This window comes from Citrus sinensis, chromosome 3, assembly GCF_022201045.2.
Source record: "Citrus sinensis cultivar Valencia sweet orange chromosome 3, DVS_A1.0, whole genome shotgun sequence".
NCBI classification, from domain to species: Eukaryota; Viridiplantae; Streptophyta; class Magnoliopsida; order Sapindales; family Rutaceae; genus Citrus; species Citrus sinensis.
The window spans coordinates 33507247-33524450 of NC_068558.1; the positions used below are offsets into that span (position 1 = coordinate 33507247).

At 34.3% G+C, this 17204-nt stretch overlaps 1 protein-coding gene across 1 annotated transcript; it reads right to left on the reverse strand.

Moving 5' to 3' along the window:
* Window positions 1-7359: 7359 nt before the first annotated feature.
* On the reverse strand, window positions 7360-9152 carry LOC102621782 (polygalacturonase-like). The gene is made up of 4 exons (XM_006478499.4): window positions 8660-9152; window positions 8244-8533; window positions 7919-8147; window positions 7360-7818 (listed from the first exon to the last, which is right to left on the reverse strand). The coding sequence occupies exons 1-4, from the start codon at window positions 9107-9109 to the stop codon at window positions 7594-7596; spliced, it is 1194 nt and encodes a 397-aa protein (XP_006478562.4). The 5' UTR covers window positions 9110-9152; the 3' UTR covers window positions 7360-7593.
* Window positions 9153-17204: the final 8052 nt, after the last annotated feature.

Below are 17204 nucleotides of genomic sequence, written 5' to 3' on the forward strand. Positions count from 1 at the left end.
CTCTCTATCTCTTTAGATGTTTTAGGTGATCGATCCTTAGAGAATGTAATTCCATATCTGAATGGTAATAAACCAGTCTTGGAATTTTCAATGCTAAATCTAGCCAATATCTTATCGACATAGACCGCTTGAGACAAGGCTAAAGTTTTATTCTTCCGGTCTCATAGTAACTTGATACCAAGAATATAACTTGTCTCTCCTAGGTCTTTCATATCAAATTGTTTTGCTAACCAAATCTTTATTGTAGTCAATACTCCTATATCATTTCCAATCAGGAGAATATTGTCTACACAAAGAACTAGGAAGGCTACAAAATTTCCCTGAATTTTATTGTACACACATGGTTCATCAATGTTCTGAATGAATCCAAACGATTTAATCGCTTGATCAAATTTGATGTTCCATGACCGGGATGCTTGCTTCAATCCATTAATGGATCTATGCAACTTACATACCATGTGTTCTTGGCCTTTTTGTATAAATCCATCTGGTTGCTGTATGTAGATGTTTTCTTCAAGATGCTCGTTAAGAAAGGCAGTCTTGACATCCATTTACCAAATTTGATAATCTAGCACTGCAGCAATGGAGAGCAGAATTCTGACAGATTTAAGCATAGCAACCGGAGAAAAGGTTTCCTCGTAATCGATTCATTCTTTCTGAGTAAACCCTTCAACTACTAATCTTGCTTTAAATGTTTCCACCCTTCCGTTTACTCCTCTTTTTCTCTTGTAAATCCACTTGCACCCTATAGGTTTTACCCCATTTGGTGCCTCTACAAGTTCCCAGATTTTATTGGAATACATAGATTCCATTTCTTGATTCATGGCCTTTTTCAAAATTCAACATCTCTATCTATTAGAGCTTCGTTGTAACTAGTTGGATCTTGTACATGTTCATCTGAGATAGCCGTATAGGTTTCTCCCAAAAGCATGTATCTCGCAGGTAACCTAGTTATCCTCCCACTACGACGAGGTTCTAAAAGTGATGGTTGTTCAAGGATAATCCTGTACTGATCAGCTGGTTGTTGCTGTTCTTCCTGTTCTATAACAGGTGTTGAAAGCTGAGCATCAACCTGATCTCTTTTATTTCTCTAGTTTTACCTTACTCTTAGGTTATAAGTCATTATATAGTCTTCCTCAAAGAAAGTAAAGAATATTTCTATAAATACATTCCTATCTTGAGGACTATAATTCAGACTTTCCCTTATTCCTTTAAGATACCTAAAACATGCAAGCTTCTGAACACGAATCCATCTTCTCTATCTCTGATTCTAGTAAACTCCAAATACGAATGTGTCTCAAACTATGTTTGTGACTTTTTCATAATATCTTGGAGTAGTAGACACCGAGATAGATGAAACTAAGTTCAATTAAACTTAGTAGTTTCAAAAGAATCTTGTTTCTCCATTTAATTACACTATTGTATCATAGTGTTCATTAACAACCAAATAGTGTTTGAATTCTCCATAGAGATATTCTTTGTTTCGATCATATCGAAGTTCTTTTATATTCTTGTCTAATTGCTTCTGTCTTATCCACGTACTCTTTTGAATTTCAAAAGCAATGGAATCATGACGCACTTAGACAAACATAAATAAAATGAATATTCATCAACAAGATTGATAGAATACTCATAACCTCTTATAACATGTAAACTGATTAGTCCGTATACATTTGTATGCGCTAAATCATCAAATACAATGTTACGCTTTTAGCTCAAAAAGAGCATCCTTGTCATATTACTTTTCTAAATAAGATTTATAGAGTTACAATGATCAATCTTAATAGGCCAACAAGTCTATCATTAATCATTTTCTTAAAATCTTATTATAGTTTATATGACTCAAGCATAAATATCAGAGGTGATTTTTGGTTAGAAGAAACATTTCTTTTCTTAGATAAATGCATATACTTTTTATCATTATATCTTACTTTGAATAGATCAATGTACTTCTATGATATAAATTGTCTTTATAAATAACCAAAATAAGTAATAAACAGAGGATCCATAAATAACAGTGTACTCCTGTTTATTAAAACAAGCCACCGAAATTAAATTCCTCTAATATTTGGAAAAATAAAGACAAATATCAAAACTAAAGTCTTGTAAAATTGATCTAGTCTTTCAATTGATATAAACTAGCACGTCCTCAACTGCTGTTTGAAGCTTTCTTCACTTAATCTCTTGGTTTCCTGAAAACCAAATAAATGAATTACAAATAAGATTAGTTATCTCAGAATTCATTATTGTATGAATCAATAGAAATCTGAACTAATTAGGAAGCTTAAAGATTTCCTATACCTGATTTTAATAATCTTAGGACAATCTTTCTTCCAGTGACCCTTCTGTCCACATTTGTAACACTTGCCTTTTGGCTTGCCACTTCTTTTAATGGACAGTTTGCCGATCCCAACTCTTGCTTGCTCATTCTTGTCTTTCGACTTAAGCCTTGAAGAGAATCCTTTTTCAGGAAGTTTTCTGCTATTATAAAATTCTTCTATAGCATGTAGTTCGTGCATTAATTCAATTAAGGTCATATCTTTATTGTTTAAGATATAGCTGACCTTAAACTCTTTGAATGTATCAGGTAAAGATTCAATCACCATGTTAATCTTTGATTTATCATTGATTTGAACACCATGAATCTCTACCTCATTCAAATAGTCCATCATTTTGAGGACATGATCACGAACTTTTGTGCCCTCTTCCATCTTAGTATCCGTAATACGTTTTAATGCTGCTTCTCTGGCAAAATGGGTATTTTGCCCAAACATCTGATGAAGACTAGCCATTATTTCAGTGGCTGTTTCCATGCTCCGATGTTTCTTATGCAGTTCCATAGAAATCGAAGCCAATATATAGCGCTTAGCCATTTTGTTAGCTTCGCACCATTTCTCATAAGGCTCCCTCTGATTTCTATAATCGTATAACGATGGTTCAGGAGGGCAAGGCTGGGTCAACACATATTTGCTTCCTTTAGCAGTGAGGATATTAAATAGATTGCGTTTCCAATCTAAATAATTTTCGCCAGTGAGTTCATTTTTAACAAGGATAAATAATAATGGGTTGATGGAAGACATTTTCTGAAAAAACAAAATACACATGCATAAATACTTTGAAACAATATTCACAATAAATGACAAAAATGCAAAAAACCATAAATGCATTTTAATTTATTGTAACGATAATCTAGTACCGCTTTGACAAGCTATCCGTTGGGGAAGTCATGTCTACACTTACTAGACCCAATTATCCATTAGATTATTTACTTTCATGTAGAGACATGATAAATAATTATCGTTATCCCTTTGGGCCTAAATTTGTTAACAGAGCTTCGTTGGGAAGGTTAATAACAAACTTTAGTTGAGTGTATAACCATTGTTTCAATCTACGTATTTTTCATATCAATAGTCACCGTTGGGGTGAACAATCGATTGAAAAATATTTCAATTTTATCTTTGAAGAAGTTCATCAAATAAAATATCTAATATATATACCCTCCGAAGGGAGCATCACCGTATCATGAAGTCGAGGTATATATATAATTTTATTATTGAACTAACAATGGAGCCCGTGGGAAAATTATCTTGAATTTTCCCTCTCCCACTCAATATTTTAAAATTGGTTTTTCCTTTTTAAAACATACATATTGTTAATTGCATGCTTCCTATAATATTATCTAGATGATATCAAATATTATTAAGCATGTGCAAATTTCAAACAATATAATGAAATTCATTATTAATGAATGACATATATCATTATGCATAGAGTGGCACTACCTATTCTATATGACATGTTATCATGGCATGTGATCATCCAAAACATAACATATAGAAAAACAATTAAATAATCTTAATTCATGGCTTTCCTAATAATGAAAAATACATGAACCCTAAGCCTAATCTTCATTGGGCTTCTTATCAATGTCCATCTTCCATAATCTTGTTTTTGTTAATGGACTAGGGGAAATTGGGCTTTTAAATTTATAATTGGTCCAATTTTTAATTTTAAAAAGAAATAAATAAATAATATTTTATAAAATTTTTGGACCAAAAATAAATTTAATGTATTTAATTTTGTCTATGCATTTTAATCCATTAAGCCCAATTGAAATTGGGCCTAAAACTAGGATTCATTAAACCCAAAACTATTTTTGGATTTAAACGCAAAAAATTAAAAACGTTTCTGCCCAACTGAAAAAATATGAAACTATAGGGACTTCCATGATAAAAACCATGGAACCCTAAAATCACATTTTTCTTTTCCTGTTCTTCCCCAGCCGCCACCAGCACAAAAACGCAGCCGTTTTTTACTGTTTCCACACCGGACAGCCGTCATCGACGCCGGAAAGACGCCAACCAGAACGCTCCGCGCCTCCAGCCCATGTTCATGCTGCTGCTTGGGCGCTGCAGCTGCTGCTCGCGCGCTGCAGCTGCTGCGTGTGCAGCTCTCGCTGCTTGCAGCGTGGCTGCTGGCCGCTGCGCATGCTGCTGGCAGCATGAGCTGCTGGCAGCATGAGCTGCTGGCCGCGCGCTGCTTGCGCAGCAGCGTGTGCTGCTGGCCGCTCGACTGCTGCGTGCGCTGGTTCGTTGCTGCAGTTTCCAGCAAGTTTCCGTAATATTCCAGTGATTTACAATTATCTGATGCTAATTTTGGCTAACAAAATTTTTATTACGATAAACTAAATCAAGAGGGAAACATGGTGATAAAAGACCACCCCTCTTGTTACAGATCCAAACGAAAAAATACATCGAAAAATCTAACCATGAATCAAGACAAACCATAACATGCTTTATTCATATATTAAACAAATAATATATATCTGAATAAAATATGCCACTCTAATACATAAATTTCAAGATTAATTTCATACGAAATTCATATATATTAATATGAAATGGCTCTGATACCAATTGTTGGGGAAAAATTAGGTTTTTAAAATTTTTATAAAACCTTTTGAAGATCGCTCTCATATAATATATAAGAATTCGTATTTTAGAAATCGTACCTTGAAAATCCGAGTTGGCTTTTTCCGCTGAAGTGATTTAGGCTCCTAGATCACGATCTGCCACCACCACTCCTGTTAGATCACGATTCGTGACCACCACGCTTGTTAGATCACGAACTGTCACCAATGATCTTCCAGGTTATGACTCAGGTTCGATCTGCACTTGACGTGTGGGCGCCTTTATCACTACCAAAGCAACTAGCACGAGAAAATTTTTCTCTCAACAATGGAGAGAAAAATCTTTTTCTCTGATCTATATAAAGTGGCTTCACTTTTTTCTTTTGGGAAAAATAAGCCTTTTATATCACCCTTTAGTGAAAACCATAGGCTTCAAAAAATGCCCTAAATAAAACTCACGTTTATTTGCTTTTTCAATAGGGGACCCACCTTGTAAAATAACATAAGGCCCCTTATACAAAAGCTAATTAAATGGAGCCTCCCACTAAATGATATATTTAGGCTTTGACCCAAATAGCTAGTTATCTTACTTATTAGTCCAGTAGTGGTGCAGTCAATTAAATAAGCTAACCCGGGGATCATTTGGGAACATACAATAGTGGCTACAATAATTAGGCCTGTAATTAAACTAGCCCAATTATTTAATTCCAAATCTACTCCACTAAAAGATTGGAACTGACTTCCATAATTGTATGCTCGAATAATAATTCGTCCCAAGCCATATTGATTTCTTTACTGCACAATCCTTTGTACCACATCGTTAATTAAATTGATATCTCAACTGTCCAATCAATTTAATAACATCTTTTTCCTTGATCCTTACTGGTTTTCTCTAATGATCATTTTCAACATACTAAATATGTTGACACACTCTGGCCAGAGAATTTTATGATCAAGTGCCGAAAACCCATCAAGAGATGTGTTGTACAAATTCTATATTGTTAATCCATAACTCTAATACTCATAATTGCTCCCACCAAGATACCGGGTAATCTTGACCACAAGGATGTGTCGTGCCCATTGGTAACTCAAATGGAATAACAATTACAATCATGAAATCATAATTAACTCAAGATTAAGATTACAGTAAAATCAACGCCTATGAGATTTAATAAGTCTGACAGTTATTACAAAGTTAATTAAATCTCATATGTGATCCTGTTCAATGTAGTCGTACTACATCAATAAATTCATACATGATTAAGACAAATCATTCAATGAATTTATTACAGTCTATACCTAAATAAAGTGCCCAACTTTATTTATCAACTGCGAACTAAATTTATTTAATCATAAGATAACTTGTATTTATGTCTTCTGTGAATCCACATGGTGATCACAAAAATACATATAATATGATTAAATGGACTTTAATACAAATATTAATGCAATTAAGATATTTGAATAAAATACCTCATTTATTTTATTAATCAGAAAAATTATTTATTTCAATTAAATAAACACATATGCTTTTCAAGAGCATATTTTCCCAACACTATTCACATTGTGGCGCTCGTATTTAGTCTAAATATATTGAAACGGGTAGTGTGACCACAATTCTAAGCAATGATGCAACAATAGAAGAATTCATGAGCTGCACTGTGAGAATGTATTTGATGAAAGGTGTAACTAATGCCTTGACTTATATGCATCATGACTGCTTCCCACCAATTATCCATCGAGACTTATCAAGCAAGAATGTGTTGCTGGTTTAGATAATGAAGCTCTGTTTGAATCGCAAAATTCCTCAAGCCAGATTCGTCCAATTGGACTCAATTTGGGGGCCATTTGGATATGTTGTTCCAGGTATGCGTTCTTAAATAAACTCAGCGATCACTTTTACATTAATAGGCGTCATATCCAAATGATGATTTTGATCATTCACTTTTGCTGAGCTTGCCAACACAATGATGGTTACCAAAAAATGCAATGTGTATAGCTTTGGAGTACTGGCATTAGAAGTGATAAAGGAAAATCATCCCAGAGATTTTATTTCTTCAATTTCGTCATCATCTTTCATCAGGAGCATATCACTTAATGAAATTTTGGACCCTCGGCTTTCAACAGCATCACGAAATGTTCAAGACATGCTGATATCAATCATGGAGGTTGTCTTTTTTACGATTAGATGTGAGTCCAAAATCAGGACCCACAATGCACACAATGTGTCAATTGATTTTAAGAAAATCCAGACAGTCAAATTTTTCGTTTTCGTTTTTATTTTCTTTTTTCTTTTGTATTTTTTTTTCACTTTTCGTTTTTGTTGAATTAAACATGACTTTTGAAACTTATGATGTTAGAAACCCCATGCCTTAACATTAAGAAACAGAAATTGGAAAATAGAGGTTGTCATAAGATAAATTAATATTCATTAACATTATGAGTTTCTACGTGCGAAAAGAGACAGCAATACTTTCGGCGCATTGTAAGAGCTGCCACTAGCAAGCCCAATGGGCGTAGTTTTACAAAATCGAACAACCTTAGTACTAAGTATATTGAACGGCTTCTTATGCCCTTTTTTTTTTCATTTTCTTTTTAATTCTGCGTACTACTAACTATATAATCATGATCGGCTTCCTATGCCTTTTTTTTCCTACTCAAATACTTTTCACAACTCCAAGTCTTCAAGTCTTCAAGCAACTATTTGGCAGAATAAATCCAGAGGCCGATCCATCAGCGTTGGCACAGGAAGCTTCAGCTGGTTGATGCTTGTAAATGAGCTTCACATCCTCCAAGCTAATTCCACTGCATGGATTCTTCGAACTGCAGTCGAGCTTTACTCCAACTTCCGTTGCCGAAGTTCCATGAATATCTTGATATATAACATCACTGATTTTAACCCCTGAAGCCTATTGAACAAGGGAAAAAAAAAATTTATTGAGTTGAATTGTATTCACATCAACGTTCAAATAATTACATTTACAAACTTTAGATAAATAAATATCGTACCTGTCCAGGGCAATTGTTGTTGTCAGGGCAGTAATTTTGATCAATTATGATTGGATTATCGACATTGTTCATAAGAGCGTGTTGGAAAAGAATGTTCCTGGCAAATCCATTGCTTGGTCTCCCCCAGGACTTAATCCTCACTCCATTTTTAGTGCCTGTAAATGTCACAGCTGTTACTGTCACATTTTGCACTCCAGCCTCTTGTTGCTCTTTGCCTAAGCTGCCAATGCTGCAACAAAATCACAATATCCAATTTAATCAGCACTAAATATTTATAACACCAAAAATGAAGAGAAAAACAAATTATTATGCTTTTTAATTTTACCTAATACCATGGCCAGGGCCACAAGCGACATTCTCAATCCATAAATTGGTGGTGCCTGGGCCAACTGATACACAATCATCACCAGTCCCAATTTTTGAGTCCAAAATTGTGACACCACTTGATGATTGAACGTGAATGCCATCGGTGTTGGGGCTGTCACCGGAGGCCGAAACTTTGACCCCTTGTACTTTCACATGGTTGCATCCGTTGATGACAATATGAAATTTCTGGCTATCTACGGATGCTAATCCGTTAATCACAACGTTGTTTGAGTTGGTAAAGCGAAGTGTCTGCTCATGTATATACAAAAGAAGGATTATCTACTCTAATAATTAAAGTATAAAGCCAATCAATATGACAAGCCAAAAGGCACTTGATTTATGACTGGATATAGGATGATATTTCAACTTAATTACCGTAGCGCCACTGGGGCAATTACTATTGTCTGACTTTTTACAAGCCCACAAGCCAGCACCTTGGCCATCAAGAACGCCGCCATTAATAGAAACCCCATTAACATGCTCAAATAAAATCCAGTTTTCGGCATTTCCAATAACATGATAATCAGCTGGAGCCACCAGAGTCCCGTCAATACGTATGGTAATATCATTGTTCTTGCATTGGCCCTGAAACACAGCATTGTGTAGTAAGTACCTCCCCGGTGGCACGTAAATGGTTGAGGCCTCCGCCGAGCCACAGGCTTTAGCCCATGCAGCAAGAAAGGATTTTGCTGAGTCAGTCCGGCCATCGGGTCTGGCTCCAAAGCTCAGCACATTGTAACTCAAGGGAATTGCTAAAGATGAACTAAAGAAGAGAATCAAAAGAAATGTTAAAGAACTAATAGGCAAAGACGTTGATGTTGACATTGTTTCAAAGCTTAAATTTACTGATAGAAATGAGAGAAATAGATTTGAGACGTTGAGGAGTTAGTGTGAAGTTGAAAAGATTTAAATGGGTATTTATAGGATTTGAATGAACTGTAGAAATGGCAATAGCACTAACAGTGAATGCAATCTGCGCCGAATTTTGGGAGTGATTTTTGCGTTAACTAATACGATCTTAATTTACTACCCTTTAACCGAAATTTGGATGATGTTTGATGACAGAAGCATCAAATTCATACAAAAGACAAGTGCATATCTATATCTGGTTTGGTAAGATGGGAGATTTCAAAGGTAGTTAATAAATTAACAGAAAAAAGTGCTTATCCATTTTCTGCTTTTCTGCTGCTATCTAAAATTATGCCCGTATGTTGCTTTTTTGAGAGAATAAATTAGACTCAAAATAAATATATAATATTCAAAGTTCAGCTCTAGTTACATATGGAAAATGAATCCGGAGCGCAGTTCCACCAACATCAACTATTGATTTTTAAGAAAAATATTAAAAAGCCACGCGAAAAAATGAAAATTTCAATGAAAGTGGATAAAATGCGTTGCGAATATGGGTTATGCAGCAAGACACATCAGTGCTGACATTTTTTAACTAGATTAATGAAATGTCATAAAGTTTCAAAGAAAACAAATATTTTTTCTTATTTTATCAATTTTGATGCATATTACTGTTTGACTTGTTTCAATTACTCAGATTAAGCAAACAATCAAGCCACATTACTAGGTTATCAAGAAAGAGCAGTTACCAGTTAGGTCCCTCTGCACGCCAAATTCAACACCGAAGGGATAAATCCTATGTCTCAGGTCAAAGACGTGACTTGTTTTAGTCAATTGCTTTTATGTTAATCAAAATTTAGCAGAAGTTAATTAATCGACTACAAGTTCACCACATGTGGATTTCAACTGCCCAACTGAAAAAAGGTTTATGAGTGTTGACCAAATGATTTTTTTATACATTACTAGTTGTTTAAGGGATTTAGTTTCGCATGGTACCATTAATTCTTAAGAGTTATTAGCTAACCCACTGGTAACTTCTATTGATGGTATCATTTTAATATTTTTATTAAAAAGAGTTTGGATTGTTGTGCGCGGAATGGAAGTTTGGGAAGAAAACTCCTGATATTATATTATCATTTTAATATTCTTATTTTAAATATTTACGACATCAATTTATGGTAATATTTTGCAGCATTGGGAGTTTGGGGAAAGATTTGAGTGAAGTTGGGGGGCAAAATGTGACATTTATAGGTACACAAAATGGACTAAGAATAAAGTCATGGAGGAGACCAAGCAGTGGTTTTGCCAGAAATATCCTTTTCCAACATGCAGTCATGAAGAATGTCCAAAATCCCATCTTTATTGATCAAAATTATTGCCCTAATAACGAAGGATGCCCTGGCAAGGTGAGATATCAAAAGGATATTTAATTAAACTTAAGTAACATATTGTATTATTGCAATACACATACCAATTAGTGATGTAATTGGTGATGTAACAAGTTTCAGGGATTAGTGATGTAACATACCAGGATATCCATGGAACATCAGCAACAGAAGTAGCTGTAAATTTTGATTGTAGTTCAAAGAACCCATGCTCAAGGATAAAATTAGAAGACGTCAAGCTTACGTATAAAAATCAACCGGCGGAAGCATCCTGTATGCTGATGGATCTGCCTCTGGATTAGTTCAGCCCACAAGTTGCTTGTAGTTGTCAAAAGCATTTATGCTTGTAATAGCATAGGGTTTATTTGTTGCTTGAGCCTGTGGTGTTGCCATCAGCATTACTATTGTAAAAAATTTCATTAACTATTTTGGATATTCTTGTCACCATATTTAATTGGTTCTAAATTAAATATGATTACTTTCTTTAAATTGTGAAATATTGAGATTTTGCATTTTGATTGGCTACAGATGTTGCTTTTTTTTTTTTTTTTTTAATGGTTCTCGAGTGAAAGTAAAAGTTGTTGAAGGAAGAAATAGAATAATCCTGATAATTAAAAATATTGGAAATCTCAATTTTAAAATCCAAAAATTGGAATAGAATAACCGTTTATATTTTTTTCGAGAAAAACTTAGATGCGACAACTGCAATAAAATTTTTTAATAAATGTTTGACATGTGTTTCAAGTGAATTTTATCTTTCTAGAGTCAACCTACCATGCAGCACTGTATCTCATACAGCGCATGCATGCAACCGGTACAACCGGTTTTTAACCGGATCATATAATGAAAATTATATTTTTATTTGTTTTTAATGTGAAAAAATTTGGAAAAAAAGGATAAAATTGTAATTAAATGAGGAAAAAGATTGTAAAAATTTTAAATTTAAAAATAGTACAAAAAATATAAAAAAATATAAACATGTCACAAAATGGTTACATTCCTACTTATTTTGTCACATTCCAATATTTATAATACATATTTCAAGTTTACTTTTCAAATTCCTATTTTTCGTGGTTATTTATCTAAATTTTAGTACATTGTTTCAACTCGTTTTCCCACTAGTTTTTGGTTCCATACATTCACTCTTTTCATTAACTTCCACCTTTTTTAGTGTATATTTCAAGTTATTTTTATATCTCTGTAATGTATTAAACTTTATCTAGTTTTTGGTAAATTATTCCGATTTATTTTTCTACCACTTTTTTGTTCTATATTCCTACTATTTTTATTGAATTTCAATATTTTGGGTAAATATATCAAGTTTAGTTTTTAGATCCTTACTTCTCATTTGAATTTATTAAATTCTTGCTAAATTATTTCAACTTTTGGGTTAATTTCTTCAACTCTTGTTCCTACCACTTTTTAGTTTTATATTCCTACTCTTTTTATTGAATTCCAAAATTTTGTTTGGATATTTCAAGTTCAATTTCTAGATCCCTACTTTCTGTTGGAATTTATCAAATTCTGGTAAATTGTTTCAACTCATTTTTCCATCAGTTATTAGTTCTATATCTCCAGTTCTTTCATTAAATTTCCAGTTTTCAGGTTAATATTTCAAGTTTATTTTTTAATCTCAATTTTCTATTAGACTTTATCTAGTTATTGCTAAGAGGTTCCAACTTGTTTTTTCACTACTTTTGGTTCAATATTCCTACTATTTTTATTGAATTCCAATATTTTGGGTAAATGTATCAAATTTACTTTTTAGATCCCTACTTCGCGTTTAAATTTATCAAATTATTGTTAAGTTATTTCAATTTTTGGGTTAACTTCTTCCACTCTTATTTTCACCACTTTTTAGTTCTATATTCCAACTATTTTCATTGAATTCTAACATTTTGCTTGGATATTTCAGGTCATTTTCTAGATCTCGACTACTTGTTAAACATTATCAGATTCTTGTTAAGTTCTTCAAACTTTTAGGTTATGCTCTTCAACTCTTATTTCCACTATTTTTTTATTCTATATTTCTACTCTTTTTATTAAACTCCAATATTTTTTGTGAATGTTTCGAGTTTATTTTTTGATCCCTACTTGTTGTTGGATTTATCAGATTTTTGGTAATTCTTTCCGAGTTTTAAGTTAAGCTCTTCAACTATTTTTTTCCAGCACTTTTTGGTTTTATATTCCTACTCTTTTCATTAAATTCTAATATTTTACATAAATGTTTCAAGTTCATTTTTTAAATCTATATTTATTGTTGAAGTTTATCAAGTTATTGGTAAGTACTTACAACTTTTGGGTTAAGCTCTTCAATTGTTATTTCCACCATTTTTTGGTATTAAATTTCTATTCTTTTTATTGAATTCCAATATTTTAGGTAAATATATCAAGTTCATTTTTTAGGTCTCTACTTTCCGTTAAAATTTATCAATTTTTTTGTAAGTTCTTCCAACCTTTGGGTTAACCTCTTCAACTTTTATTCCCATCAAATTTTGGTTCGATATTTCTACTCTTTTTATTGAATTCCAACATATGGGTGAATGTTTCAAGTTTATTTTTTAAATCTCTATTTTTTTATTGGAATTTATCAAACTCTTGTTAAGTCGTTCCAACTTTGGGGTTATACTTTTTCACTCCTTTTTTCACAATTTATTGGTTCTATGTTTCTGTTCTTTTTATTGAATTCCAACATTTAGGTAAATATATCAAGTTCTGTTTTCAAATCCATATTTTCCATTAAAATTTATCAAATTCTTTGTAAGTTGTTCCAACTTTTGGGTCAACGTTTTCAACTTATTTTCTTACCAAATTTTGTAAGTGTCTACACATAAAAAAGAAAAAAAACGACATTAGAAAACACAATGCAACCATAAAATAAATAACAATATTTAGAATTTCAAATGCATGATCCAAATTCTTAGTTAGGATCAAATAAATTTGATTTTCAATAGAAAAATTCAGACTTTTAATCTAAAATAAACACAAAAATATATTTTCATTAACATATATTTTTTTAAGGGATTTATTAACAGCAATATTCAAAATATAAAAATTACTCTCTACTTGCATAATTATTCGATGCAACTTTTATGTCTACTTTCATTTAACGACCAAGTGATCTTTGGAATAAAGAGAAAGATAACAATACATCAAGAATTAGCAAGATCAAATGGTCTTTTATTCTTAAATTTGTTGGCATTTATTTGCAAATAAAATTATAATGTCCTATTAATTTATCCGATGTACTTAAAAATTAATGAAATAAAAATTCCCAATACACAAAGGACAACATCTATCACTAAACCAATTTGTGACAATAGTGAACTGACGTGAGTGAAATACAAGTATGCAACCCAAGAGGGGGGGTGAATTGGGATTCTAAAAAATTATTCAATTTATTAAATAAAAACTTAATACAATTATAAATCAGATTCAAAGCAATAACAATTAAGATGATCACAATATAAAAAGATAAGGGAAGAGGGATTCAAACACCGAGATTTTTACGTGGTTCGGCCAACCTCGCCTACGTCCACGCCTCCAAGCTTTCCGGGCTTGAGGATTCCACTAAGCAAGCCTCCAAGGCTTCAAATGCTTACACTTGACTTCCAAGGTGTCAATGGACCTTTACAACAAGAGATTATCCCCAATCTCTTAACCCAAATGTATCCCAACACTTACAATCACTCAAAGTAAAAGATTACAAACTGTTTTACCTCTCACAATATATAAGATTACACAATGATGCTTAATATGTGAGTAGATGAAGCAAGAATGTGTTCTAAGCTCTATGAAGATTGTATTCTCAAATATTAGCTCAAAATGGTCGTGTTGTGATCAATCTTCTTTGAATTTGAATGAGCTTATTTATACTTGGATTTGAAAATCTAGCCGTTACAAACTGTCGGACAGAAAACGGTTCGCCGTTAACCATTAACGGTTAACCGTTTCGGTTGGTCAAAGTTACCGTTGGGCCAGATTTCAAATAAACGGTTTGCCGTTTAGGATTGCCCCTTCGCCGTTAACTTCCAGAGACCTGAAAGAAGAGCATTTGTTATCCATTTACACTAAACGGTTAAGGACTTGCATGAAGTAACGTTTCTGGATATTATCGGTTAACCGTTTGAAATAATCGGTTAGCCGTTTGTCTCCAGTAACCTGCAAAATGAACATTAGTTAATCCGTTTTCATTTAGCGGTTAAGGGATTGCATAAAGTGGCTTCTCTGGGTATTATCAGTTGACCGTTTAAAATAAACGGTTTGCCGTTTGGCTCCAGTAACCTGCACAACAATTCAGCCTTATCAGTTTTCGTTAATCAGTGCCAGAGGAGGACAACCATCAATTCTGGACGTTATCGGTTAACCGTTTAAAATAAACGGTTCACCGTTTATAACCAGAATTACATTTTAAACCAGTTTTTGCAGAGAATCTTTTTTTTAATTTTAAAGTCCATCTTTTATGAAGCATGAATGGAATGATTACTAAGGCTCTCGTTTATTAAGAAATAGCTCCTATACTTTTATCAAAAATCATTTAAAATTTGTTATCATCAAAATCAATATTATTAACATATTTATGTTAACAATCTCCCCCTTTTTGATGATGACAAATTCTAATCAATGTTTAGCTCCCCCTTAATATGTGCTCCCCCTAAATGTATGGCCAAATTGAGAAATGTGAATAAAAGGATTTTTGCTTTAAATCGCCCCATTTTAAATCCATCTTAAAATAATATCTCCCCATTTAAAAAACTATCTTAAAAACCATAATTATCTCCCCCTTCATCATCAAAAAGAAAAGAGGAAATAAGAAATACGCAAATCCGTTAAAGAAAGTGCCCGGTTTTGGCAAGCGAAAATTTTGGCAGAGTTTCCCCTTAAAAATGAGTAAAACCATAAATACAAAATGAGATAAAACACTTCCAAAATTAGATCAACATTAACTTCTACTTTCAACAAGCCAACAACTCCATAAACAAGACAAAATAACACTTCAATATCCACAAATATACCAACACTCCAATATCCACAAAGAAACCATTTCTACAATATCCAACCAATTAGGCAATCACAGAGCATCAATAAGCTAATCATCAAGAACATCACACACATATGCATCAAAATCAGAATAATAATAAGAATGCTAGCAACCAAAATGTAAAATGTATGTGCGAAGACAAAGCTTAGAAACTACGGAGGCGGAGAAGACGTGCTCCTCGGATCATAGCCGAAATAGCCAAGAATAGTGCGCTGTCCAGCGATAAGCTCCATCTGCTGATCAAGGCTCTGCCGCTGGAATATCTGAAAGTCAGAATGCAGCTGCTGGTGGTCACGGGAAAGAGTGTCCAACCGATCAAGAATCAGCTGCTGGCGCTCCGAAATCCGCTGAACATCCGTGATCATCTGCTGCACTGCGTCTGAAGCAGGGGGCTGAACTGGAGCTGGGGGCGGCATAGAGGTAGATGGCTGCTCGGGAACAGTAGAAGGCTCAGGAGCAGGAGGCGGCTCGGAAGAGGAGGGAATGTCAGCATCCATCGCACGCTCCTCAGAGTCTGAGTCAGCTGGAGGCTGAGGAACAAAACGGCGACGCGGAGGATGAGAATGAGCGCCTAGTCTAAAGTCAGGAAGCTGATCGGGACGATAGATATCATTGAGCATCCGATCGTTCTCTGGAGCAATCAAGGTATCCCGATTTTTGGCATTGCTTGTCTTTATCCACTCTCCATTCTTCCTAGAGAAACCGATACTAGTCATGGCCTCGGGACCAATCCGTCTAGTCTCCATGTGACCAGTATCAAGAAGTGGAACCTCAAAGCGTCGCAGTATCTTAGTGATGATACTGCCATAAGGAAGCAAGCGGTGGTTGACCACTGGAGTACTCAACATATGTCGCACAATAATATACCCGAGGTTAATGGGACGGTCTGTAAGAAGGCTATCCAATAGGGCAACGTCCAACCTCGTAACCTCATCCGAGTGACCCTTCCTAGGAGTCACTATGTGCTGTAAAATAGAGTGAAGAATACGAACTTGGAGAGGTAAAAGTTGAGACCGAAATGGAAGCATACAAATCTCATCCGATAAGTCTCTACGACGACATATATTACGGACGCCATGAGTATGAGAAAAAGTATCAAAGGAGAGGGTTTTCCTAGAGGTATAAATGTCAAGCCCCTCACAAGGGATACCTAGAAAGTCAGCTAAGTTCGCATCATCAAATTCTATGGGTACACGGCCGACTTGAGTGACTATCCTATTTGGGCGAGTATCAGAGATTTCCATGTTCGAATAAAAGACTCGCACTAAGTTTGGATAAACTCGGTCATCAAAATCAATGCCAGACTCCCAAGGCTGAAGCATATCCCGAATACTTCTACCACATACAACCAAATTACGAAAATCATCAATGTCAACAAAGAAGGATTCAAGTACCTTTCCACCATCGAAGCGTTCTTCGAATCGCTTGGCCAAGGAAGGTGTGGGGAAGTGAATCCTTGAAAATTCAGAGACCTCCCGAGGTGGTATGGGATTCCTTGGAGGCACAGATTTACGCCTGATATTTCTCCGAGGGGGTTCAGCCATGGCAATGCGTAATGGGACGAAAATGAACCGATAAAAGGGTTAAGAAAGAGTAGAGGATGTTCAATTTGGTTGAAGAGAGGTGGAAATCGGATTAAGAACGA

Bases quoted from the DNA above. Each gene is read 5' to 3' on its own strand.
- LOC102621782 (XM_006478499.4), bottom strand. From the start codon at position 9,109: ATGTCAACATCAACGTCTTTGCCTATTAGTTCTTTAACATTTCTTTTG. The intron at 8,534-8,659 runs GTAATTAAGTTG...ATACATGAGCAG, and splicing joins ATTGCCCCAGTGGCGCTACG to ACACTTCGCTTTACCAACTC. The intron at 8,148-8,243 runs GTAAAATTAAAA...ATTTTGTTGCAG, and splicing joins GGCCCTGGCCATGGTATTAG to CATTGGCAGCTTAGGCAAAG.